Source organism: Notothenia coriiceps, unplaced genomic scaffold (assembly GCF_000735185.1).
Source record: "Notothenia coriiceps isolate Sejong01 unplaced genomic scaffold, NC01 NC01_scaffold00024668, whole genome shotgun sequence".
In the NCBI taxonomy this organism is placed as follows: domain Eukaryota; kingdom Metazoa; phylum Chordata; class Actinopteri; order Perciformes; family Nototheniidae; genus Notothenia; species Notothenia coriiceps.
The window spans coordinates 3,537,570-3,549,193 of NW_011357369.1; the positions used below are offsets into that span (position 1 = coordinate 3,537,570).

Below are 11,624 nucleotides of genomic sequence, written 5' to 3' on the forward strand. Positions count from 1 at the left end.
TGCTCCCCCACCCCCGTTGTGTGTGTGTACGGAAGGATTTCTACGAGGGAGAGAGTGGGCGGTACCTCTCCCTCTCGAACCGGGAGGTCAGTACGCACTTTTTGACCTTAGCCGGGCAACGTTTCACCCCTCATTCCACAAAGACCATTTACGTACATACCTCCCTAAATGAACACGATGCGAGAAAACTCAACTTCGGTAGGTTAACCCTTCTTTTCACAAAAAAAATCCAGTACTCTTGGACAAACACTCTAAAATCAACAATAGTTTTCACTGTTAATGCCGAGGCAGGTGTGAATGTCGAAAGCTGGTCGAAGTTTTTGCCAAAGGTTGCGCAGACGGTAAGTGAAACTTACCACCACTGGCAGTGCAACGGAGCCGAAAAGCGGCTTGACTTAACACCCATCGTCTCCCTCGCAAAGGACCGCAAAGTCCGACGTTTTCAACTCGTTACAAGTTTGAAAACTTCGAAGACTTTGAAAGCCACCTTGCAGTCGGTATAGTTTAGTAATTACGACGTCAATGTTCGATATCGGCGTTAGGTTGGCCGGACGCCAAACATTACAGTCCCCGCTACGCTCTGCCAGACTAATATGTACACTAACGCAGACAAACCGAGCCTCGATCTGTGCGGGGCGGCGCGGTCGACAACAAATCTTCCCACCATCACCACCTGACGGGCCGCGAGGGGGCCAATACGCCGTGAAGAGACGTCTACAGGCGGTCCCCGGGGGATAAGAGATATTTCTGTCTGCTTGTGATAAGAATACACGAGACCATTAAATACCGCCCAATTATACGGGATTTCGGTCTAAAATTAATGTTCTTTTTATGAAGACAGACTTACGCTAACCTATTAACGATATATATACTAGTGTTAGGACGGCTAATTAACAAAAAAAATTTGTGGTAAACAAAAAAACCGTTTTCAACGATGTATATAGACCATGACTTAAGTAGTCGACAAATGACTTATACGACCAAAAAACACAAGAGGAAGACGTCTCGGTTCAGTCTTTCTTAACCCCAGAGAGAGACTCCCCTCTTTTCGACCTATTCTAACCCGAGTTGGACGGACGTCCCCTTCTTTCCTTTTCGTCGGTTACAGTGCAGAATGAGTGGAGTGATCATCTTCCCATACTGTACAGTGAGTCATCGTGGAAGAGTCGAGATTAATGACAAACCGGACGCCGGACCTTACAGCGACATAGTCACTCCGCAGTCAGAGTAAGTGTAATCACACAACCAATAAATCGATGACATTTATAAGAAAGAAAGTCCTGAGATAAGTAAACAACTTTATGAATCTATTAAACTTATTTTACATTATACATCGAAGTAGAACTTCGTTGAAACCAAAAACATAACGGACCGACGTACTATTCGAGTTTTAGGTCTCGAACGTAAACTTAAACAACGAGGAAGTCGGAATGAATGTGATTCGCTTGTATGACTTATAGGATGTTTGTGTTAAGAGGTTGGTAATGGGAAATATACTAAAACCATAATGAGACGTGGTGTAATAATAACTTCATATTATAATATAAAGAAGGAAATTTCAGAACGGTCCGCAGGTTCAGGGATCTGATGTCAATAAATTATGGTCCTCCCATGACCCGAATATTATTACTGTGTTGGACCTCTGGAAGTGGACAAGGGAAACAGTCACAGATACTTATGATTTTCTAGTCATATCGAATGGGACTTACACTACGAAATTTACCTTTGTAAAGTGACTAGTTGTAGATGGACGGCTATTCCGACTCCATTTATAATAAAGGAGGGAACGTGGGATGTGCGGATTAAAAATATTTACCCGACTACTAATACACGCCTCTCTTACTGATCGTCCGAACACAATAAATCTCTGGAAGTTTCGACTTAATTCGGACAATAGAACACAAACCGAGCGGTCCGTCCCGAGAACGACTGGAATTTTCTAACACGAAGACTTATCGACCGGCGTAGGAGGTTCATTTACACTTTGGCGTCGTGTTATATTGTTCATTCGCCACGAACAACCGGGTACCGTGATAGACGATCGTAAATCAAGTGTATTCGGGTAATACTGGTACGTTCAGTTTGGTGGAGTTCTGCCTATTATATCATAAGTAAGAGTGATCGAGAGGAAGGGAATTCGTTCTTCTGACCTCATGTCGACTAATAAAGACGTCAAGTTGGCGAAGTTGAAGTACACCTGAAACTTACGAAGCACATAGTCCAGTTTTGCCTATATACGAGGGCTTTAACTATTTGACGACTTCGGCCGGTCTGAATGGTAAAACTAGAGACGGGTTACACAGTTCCTGTAAGCCCAAAGACCAATAAGGCATCAGTTACCTGTCACCTAACAGAAACACACACAGACCGTCAGATATTCTCTGACATGCACACACTTCTGTCTCAAGGGACGTTTCGTTAACGACTTTATGGACCCGTCCTGGCGTTGCACCTTGCGGTTGCTCCAATTGAGAGCGTTCTTTGTACGACGAGCGACGTTTCATTCACGGAGCTGACGTACCGACGGAAAATTAAAACACGCGTTTCATCCTAATGGTACGATCTTCACAAAATTTAAGAATACACCCACCAGAAATTAATAACTAACTTCTAAACTGTTCAATTTATAGGATGTCTGAAGTAAGAGTCTAGTGTTATTCGCGTCATGTACAACAATTATACCTTAGAAAAGGGGAATTGAATTTGTAACACCACAAAGAAGAAAATCCTTATAGACATTCCTCAAGTGACTGGACGATTTGAGTCCTGGACTAGCGGAGACCCTTTAAACAAGGCCGGGAAGTACCTCGGACCAAGGAACACAAAGAACTGAGAACCGGAGTAGTGAGTACCGAAACCTAGAGGGCGGTAGACGCGGCGGTACTGAACAACAAACAGGCCTCGACACAAAACAACACAAAACACATACACATGAGACCGTCGCTGGTGGGTAACACAAACTAAGTGTACAACCTTCGTATTATAAGACAAGGCTGTTTAATAACACTGTTCGTGTATTCCTATTTAAACTCTACCGAGATATTTTCCCTCATTAGGAGAAATACTTATAGACAACTCTTGGGAGACATCAGAAATTAGAACGAACGGAGACCAGACGGGGAAAACCTGAAGTTATTTATTCTTATAAGTATAATATAAACTTTACTAAACTAAAACTAACTAACTAAACAAACAACACACACACACACACCACACACACTCCCTCCACTAACGATCCCCCTCCTAGTGCTATATGACCTACTTAAAAATGTCTGTGATTGTGCATGTGTGTGTGTTGGTGTGTGTGTGTTGGTGTGTGCATGTCAGCATTAACACAGGCACATGGGAAGTGGCAAACGTGCACTCCTAGCGCAAAACGCTCGGGTCAGGGGTGTAGAGTACATAATGTAACCTCACAGTCCCTCAACAGACTGCCACACTAACATATGTGCCATAAGGTCAACTGCGCCGCCACAGATAAACCTACCCATGCTGCAACCCCTGACGAACACACACACCCACGGAGTCTTTAGATTGGTACTAACTGTGTTGATGTAACCTATCCCCGGAGGAAGCAAAGAACCAAAATTGCAGACCACACAAAGAATGTCACGAACCCTACGCAAAAAACTGATGAGCCAAAGCAACTGAGCCAAGCTGTGCTTTCAGAAAAGCCTTTCCCATGGGCTGCTGAGCTTTAGTGTACAGATCTGTAGAGCTGCAACTCCTCAGTTTGAGGATTATATATATCTAAGGCAATCAGACAACCCAATCAAATGCTTGCAAATTACAGAGATATTGATAAAGAAAACAAGGAAATCAATTAGGTTTGTATTAGTTTCTATTATATTTTGGGAAACAGTGCTACTGTAGCCCTGTGTTACGCTGAACAAACTGAGACGTTTACTCAAATTAAACGTATTAATATGTGTGGAAGCATTTATAAACCTAAACTGTATTAGGTTAATTAAAAGCAATAATATGAATTTTAAATAAAACATATTAGGTTCGACTTGAACACTTTTACAAACAACAACAGGGAAATATTAAGTCCAGCTTGCTGTCATGTTGAATGAGTCTGAGCTCTGACCTGCGTAAAACCCCTCCCAGGAGCGATGCATTCAGGCACTCAGGGGGTGACAGACGTCTCTGGACCTCGGCCACGGTAACCTTGTACTTGGATGTGGAGCTCAGCAAGGAGAGACGGCCCGGTACGGAGCAGAACACCTCTGTGGGGTTTGATACCATGCCCAGCAGGGACTCTTTCTGGAAAGGAAGACACAACGCGTTGCCTTTGGGTAGGCTGACAGGCCCTGGAGGGTGAGGGGAGGAGAAGAAAAATGTGGGTAAGCTCAAGAGTGAAGGAGAACAAAAGGAAGGCAAAAAATAGTCTGGTTGTGCAACATAATTTGTTTATATATGCACTGTTCCTGTGTATGTACATAAGCTTTAATCATCCTAATCCTCTCTGTGCAACAAGGAATCTGTGTTTTCTTGTGAGTAATCACAAGGAAGAGTGTGTATGCAGCTCTGCACGACCAGCAATGTGCATTGCATGCCTAAAGGTTAAACTGCTAAAACGCCCTCATGGCAAACAGCATCCACAAACAGGTACACAAATACAGCCCCTCATCTAAGCCGCAGATACACCTCAGTACTGTTTATTATTTGATCTTAAAGGATCTAATATGGACGATGTGTGTGTTTATTGCTGGTTCTAAAGTTAGACAACGTTTTCAACCCCCCACAGAAGCACTGACAGTCATCGGACAAACAAAACAGTACAGCACACTACAAAACATAGCTATCTTTATTCTCACCCGCAAGAATTCCCCCCTGATAATAAGTCCTCTGTAAGCGATCAAGGTTCCTGCCACCTCGTAGTCCTAATACTGAGACAAAAATCACAGAGTCACATGAGTGCTTTAAGGCTCCTCTGGGGCACATGGCTGGGAATGACATGCCATTGTTTACAAGTGGAAAGCCTAGATTGCCCATAGTGTGCCCTTGAGCATGGGAACAATATAATGAGCCATCACTTATTTATGTAAGAAATGGAGACTGGTTGGTTTGTCGTGCTGTGCAAATGGCTTTCTGCATGTAACTATGCATTGTAACATTGTAACACTTAAGCAACACTGGATTGAATGTAATAATACATATCATCAAAATTGCTAGTGAGGCATGATAATAAGAAAATAAAGCATTTTAAAATACATACTTTTAAAATTAAGTATTATGACAGTGTATAGGTTATTACAGAACGTAATGAATCTGCCTATCTATCTGTTGCCTGCATGGTTTTATTAAATCTAAAACGCTTAGCAGTGGAATAATGTTGCTCAAGCGGATCTTGCTCTGACTCAAAGTCTGTTTAATTAAGCCCTGGTGACAAAACAGAGGGAATAGGTTCTTCCTCAAAACAGTTCATGTCCCAACAAATAACTAAACTGTCCTTCACATGCAAGCATAATGCCACACCCCGCCAAAGGCTGGTTCTGCAGAGCCAAACACTGCTTCAAGATCAACTCATAATTTTGTGTTAACGTGAACTGAAAAGCGCTGCAATTGCAAGCTTAACCAGCATAAAGATGATCCAAAGCTTTCCTCTTCTCTCACAGTCAACACGAGGTTGTGCGATTGCTCAATTTTCCTGTCTTGTCAGCTAGAGCCTGTCGTTTTTTTGAAAGGGATCAGTTCTTTCCCACTGGGCATCCATTCAAGGACCTTCTCCAACTGAATAGTCTAAGGATCACATCGAGCTTAGATAAGTGCATCTCATGGCTGTGAGGATTAGCTGTGTGTGCAGTGCAAGTACAAATACACGACTCCTCCTTTGCTGTGCTCTCAAACTGAGTGTCCTGACATGTCGCTATAGAAGTTAATGTTATGACAATTCAAAGTATGTAGAGAGTGAAAAAATCCTTACAGTAGATTTCCAGCCCTTGTCAGTAATTACTGCATCTTCATTTTGTTACACATGTTCCAGGCAGCATTGTGCACAACTTTCTTTTTTAAATGGGATTAAAGTTTAGATTGCTCATAAACATGCAATAAACTCACCTTTTTTGATGACTGTCTGGTCAGCCATAATAATACTGTGGTCATCATGCTGATAAAAAAAAGAACAGAAACAATGATAAGCAACCAAATGCATTTTTTGCACACCAATGATAAATGCATAAAAAGTTGAAATTAATTTCTGATAAAGTGTTCAATGTCTGTCCAAATTGTTCTTTCATGCAAAACAAAGTAAACTATGTGATTAAAATAGGTTTAATGTTCAATAACCCACGGAGTTAACTTTATACATAATAGAAAATGTATTATTGTCCCAAAATGTATTCCAGTATTTGGCTACTGTGCAAGCAGATACAATAACACAGATGCCGCGTGCAAGAACACACGCGCACCTAGGTAGGCTGCTCGCTGACCTCTACACACATAATTCTCTAAAGTGTAAATTCAAGTATTAATCTCAATAAAATCCACTCACTTGAACGTCATCCATCCCGTGAACCATGTCGTGCATTCCCATGTCACCAATACCCGACGACTCTATGCTGTGCACGTGCGGGGGCAGCAGCTCCGGCCGGCGGAAGCCTTCCCTCCTCACTCCGGAGGAACCATCCAGGCCCAGGATCTGACTCGCCAGGCCGCTCCTCCCATGCCCACCGAGCCCATCCTGGCCCTGTCGCCCGGGCCATTGCTGCTGGTTCGAAGACGGAGACTGGTGCAGCGAGTTGATGTTGAAAGGGTCGCCGAGGTGCGAGTAGGGGTCACTGGACTGCGGGTAGGAGATGGGCTGGTACGGAGGCGGGAAGTACGGCGGCTGGAAGTCCGAACTGGCCGAGTGTGAGAGGGAGGGAGACGGGCTGTAGAGGTGCTGGCTGACCGCTGGCAGGTGAGGCAGCCGGGGGTTCCCATTGCTGTTTCCGTCGTGCCTTTCCTGAGGGACGGAGGAGACATGTCAACTGAGAGCTGACAACAAGATGGCAGGTATGGTGACATGTGTCCCTCAAGGGAATCAAGTGTCTGTGTCCCCTGATATGATGTCCTCTGGATAAGGATTTAAAGAGGAGTGTGAATATTTTCAGGCGATGTATTAGCCTACATATGAACGTGGTCTATATTTTATTATTATTTAGCGTAGGAAAGAAAGACATTTATTATTTAAATTGTATTAGTTTAAATTATAGAAGATTGTTTTTACTTAGGCTACTATTAATGGCCCCAGTTTACGGTGGAATAAAATAAGCTATAGCCTACTCCTTTTGTAGTAGGCCTAAGTACACGTTTGTATTATTATTATTATTATTATTATTATTATTGTTAGATATATTACATAGGCCTAGTCACTATTATTACCAGTGTCGTTGTTGAAATAATAATGTAGCCTACATGTTCTAAAATTGTGGACTTTCTTCTAAACTTCTTATCACGATATTGTCACCTTTTTTGCTGATTGTTTATTATCTCCACGATATCGTGTTTTATTTTATCATTAGGATTTTTTTTTTAATCGACTTTTAGTAACATTACTTGTTTGAAGTGTAATGTCCGATGGCAATCAAAAGACAGTTTTCCCTCGTTTTGTAACTATCAAAACTCACCTCACAGTCATCCTCATACTTCACGTTGTCGGCTAATTTCCACAGCATTTTGTCAGAGAAAAAAGTTCTCTGTTACAAAAGAAAAAGAGCAAAAGAGAAAGAAAAAATATCTTGTCGCCTTTAGTTAATCCAGGTATGAAGAAATCAAGAGCTTCCTGGTGATCATGAACCACCTTGTTGTTGAGCTGAAGAGGCGAAGTTGCAGGTGTGGGCTAAAGTGACGAACTGACCGACCGACTGACAATCCAAACACATATGAGTTTCCAACAGCCACTATGGGAGAAAATGATCGTTGTCAAGCAATATTTCCTCCCCCTGTCCGTTCAATGTGTTCTATAGTTCTGTTGTGGAAGTGGGCGAACACGGGTGCATATAAGAAACTTGACTCCCTCTTATGGACAAAAAAGCGATGTTCAGTCTTATTGGTGCACACATGAGCACTGTTGCCTACTATATCTACACGGCCGCTCCGAGGGGGCGTCACCCTGCGATGATGTAAGTAAAAATGGAACATTTAAATATTGCTGATTGGCGGGAGAGAGGTCCAATCAGAATTCTGTCCGTCTGTACAGTGACATTTACCCTATGACTTTAGTATATATATCGAGAGCACACTTTCCATGGCTTACAGTGAGTTAAGTCTCTCACCACCTAGGCCTACTAGTTTGTTTTACTGTGTTTGTTTTTATCTCCTTCAGCACCATAGGTAGCCTACTTGAAGAAAGAGCCAACGTTTTGACACCTTTTGGTTGTCTTTAAGGATTATAAAAGTTGTGTAGGCCAGGCCTACATAGCGAGGAGACTGCTATGGTGCTTTGCAAATAGTTCTACAATCTTCTTAATATAAGTATGTTGGACTATTAATAACATTTTCATTTTTAACTTCTGCTGAGTAAATATAAAAAAAGTATTTGAGACAATCTGTTTCAGAACCAAGATAACTCGGGTAAGTTATGTTTCAGTGAAAGGTTGCTAGGTTACTGAGGTCCTCGTGGTGGTAATTTTGATGCTGAGTGGGATGCCTCTCGGCCAATCACAGTGCTCGGTTCAATAATTGTGATGTGTTCTTAACAATTATTTAAAAACATGCTGCATTTAGCCTTCTGTTTAGGCCTACTTTAAATAGTAAAAATGTCTTTAAGTAGGTTTATGAGGCCTATTTATTTTATCACAGATGTTAAAGTCAGGATGTAGCAATATAAATAACGTTTTGCTTGTTGACATTAGCGTTTTTAATTAATCACGCCAACAATACGAATTTTTTACCTTAAATTATGTATATACAAAATAATGTAATAATATTATCTCATTCTTCCATAAGGGATGTTATAATTAATAATAATATATGTAATGCAGCTGGCTTGTTTGCATTACTTTTATCAATGCCTATTTAAAATCTCAATGTGCTAAATGTCTATAAAGTCTCTTACAGTTGCAAGTCAGCTAGATATTAAGGAATACCTCTCTCTGATTGTATTCATAAATAGAATAATAGTCCTTCAAACAAACCCCATGCCATTGTGATGTCGGTGTTTCACAGTGGTGGTTGAGTGCTTGTCTCAAACCGCAATAAGCCCGAGGGTTTAGCAGCATCATTCTCTTAAGAAAACCTCCAAAGCTGAAAGGATCTCAACAAACAACTCTTTCTCAACTTCATTTACATTTTTGGTGAGGCTTTGCAATGTTACAAACAAGACTGCTTTGAAGCTTTGATTTGCATCGAAACCTAAACTGAGGACAAAGGATGTTTTTTCTTCTTTATTTTTGAATTAAAACAACATAAGAGTCAATTGTTTTTTTTTCGTTTCTTGCAGATTTTGTTTACCGTTTTAAATGTAGCATTTTGAAATATCTTCTGCAAGACAAAATAAGAATTGACGTCCAATATTATGAGCAATTTTATCGAATTGAATTATTTGATGAGTACATGTCAGATTGTAATTTGTGAGATTAATGGACAGAGTTTTGTATTTTTAGGATCACAGCCTGTCGCATCCACGCTGTGATCCTCGGCTGTGGGAACAACGACGAAGGATTATCTTTTTTTTGCGTGTTGGTCCTTGGCTTGTTGTGACGCGAAGCGGAAGTGAAATGCTCACTGATTAAATGTTATTTTACGTTGGAAGACACATAGAGCAGACCTAAAGGGAGTTAGTCACGCTTGGCCTGACAGTGATGTTTTGAACAAATCTGATGCTCATCTTGTCATTTTAATGACAGTCGACTGCAGTGACCACCGACTCATGATGTCAGGTGTAAAGATTAAGTGGATCCATGCCAGGGCAAATACAAAAAAGTAAATTAAGTGAATTCTGCTTAGTGATTTTCCACTAGTTAGAAATATTGCCTATATTTACTGTAATTATGTGAAATGTTAATTGTAATGTTTACTGCCTATACCACAAAGCTAATAAAGGTCATCATGACATTCAAATACTGTTAATAGTCTATGTTTTTACACGGTTTTATTTCTCCAAATTGCGATGAAACAAGTATATCTAATGGGATTTAATGTAGACCATTAGTACAATAATATATGTTTAGTCAATGCGACTCAAACTGCTTTTGAATCCCTTTAGAGTTCCCGTTTCTGCAGGACTGCTTACTCTTTAATGTTATATAATTAAAATAAAACACACATATATTCAGCTGTAGTTTATTTTTAAATAAAAACATGATAGATAATGTTGTCTAACTAATGTTTAATTGAACGTCTATTTACGTTTTTAAAAGCATCACTCAAGTCATTTGTAATCCAGTAGCTCAAAAATAAATGTGTCGTTTGAGAGAAGGTCTTGGCTTTATTTCCATAAATCACAGACGCCATTGCAAACAGGTAATTTTAGTGTAAAGTCATAACAACAAATAAAGGCTCAGCAGCAAACGCGATAAACGTGCTGCAGGTTGGGTTAAAGTCAGTCAGCTGTAGGAGGAAAACACACAGGGAACTCACCCTCCAGTCTATCCTCTCCAGTAGAGACATCTGCAAGGCTCCAGTAACAGCAATCCCACAGAGAAGCAGCGAATGAGTGAAACCATGAGAGGTTTACGTTGCTGACTTCACCTGATGGCCGTGCACTGCGCATGAGCCAATCAGTGTACTACACCTGAGTGGTATAAATCAAAACAAACCATCCATCGAGGAAAGCCCTCATTTATGATGATTTATATAAGGCAACCTATATATTAAAGAGATTAAGGTGAGAAAGGGAGAAGACGTATTAAAAAATGTGTTTTGAAATAAAGTAAACTGAATAGCATATGACTCACACGATTAGATATTTAACAGAAATGTAATTATTGTTAACCCCATAATTATCTATTGTTGAGTAAAAAAAAAAAAAATGTCATAGAGGCTAAGTGTAAGGAAAGGTGAAATAAGACGTGGGGAAATTTGAAGATGAGGTAATTCCACCCCCAAAGCCACATCGCCCCAGGCTGACCAAAAGAATCTGCTTTCAAAAGCCACTGAAGCTTTTTAAGGCCTAAAATGGTTCTTGTTATCTGATCTCCCAAATACTTCGGCTACAACTAATGAACACACCAAAGTGTCTTCACTATGCAGTTAAGAATGTAGTTTACATATCTTCCTATGAGAAAATAATCTCACCTCTCTGATCGGGAGCTCGGACACCTGCCATAAAAACAAAGCCTTATCAAACTAGTTTCAGATCATTAGGACATAAAAGAGGAACAATTGTGCGTGTCTAAGGCTGTATCCAAGATTTCATGTTTCAGAACAACATATTAATTCACAGTTTAATGTATATGAATATATTATGTCTTTGTTGTTAACAGGCTGTATTAACCATTTTGTGTTTCTTGAAAAAGAAAATGACGGAAAATTGAAAAACATGGGCCATATAGAGGCCTATTTCAAACTTGTTTTTTAGGCCATAACATTCCTCCTGCATGTGATTGGTAAATGTATCTGAAGAATAATCTCAGATCAGAAACGTATCTGGTGCTCCCCAAGAAATTAAGGGGTCACATCAAGCCAATTCTTTGATT

General features: G+C 40.5%; 1 protein-coding gene across 4 annotated transcripts in view; it reads right to left on the minus strand.

Annotated features, from left to right (window-relative positions):
• Positions 1-10,678, minus strand: part of tfap2c (transcription factor AP-2 gamma (activating enhancer binding protein 2 gamma)) — a 25,445-nt gene extending 14,767 nt beyond the window's left edge. The window contains exons 1-5 of one of the 4 annotated variants that reach the window (XM_010782969.1): positions 10,567-10,678; positions 6,497-6,949; positions 6,064-6,112; positions 4,821-4,892; positions 4,091-4,313 (exon numbers count right to left, since the gene is read on the minus strand). In XM_010782969.1, coding sequence (XP_010781271.1) covers positions 4,091-4,313; positions 4,821-4,892; positions 6,064-6,112; positions 6,497-6,949; positions 10,567-10,596 — 827 coding nt within the window. In that variant the 5' untranslated portion in view covers positions 10,597-10,678. Of the gene's footprint in view, positions 1-4,090; positions 4,314-4,820; positions 4,893-6,063; positions 6,113-6,496; positions 6,950-7,613; positions 7,967-10,566 lie in introns of those variants that run through there. The other 3 variants (XM_010782968.1, XM_010782971.1, XM_010782970.1) reach the window with 3 other exon arrangements.
• Positions 10,679-11,624: the final 946 nt, after the last annotated feature.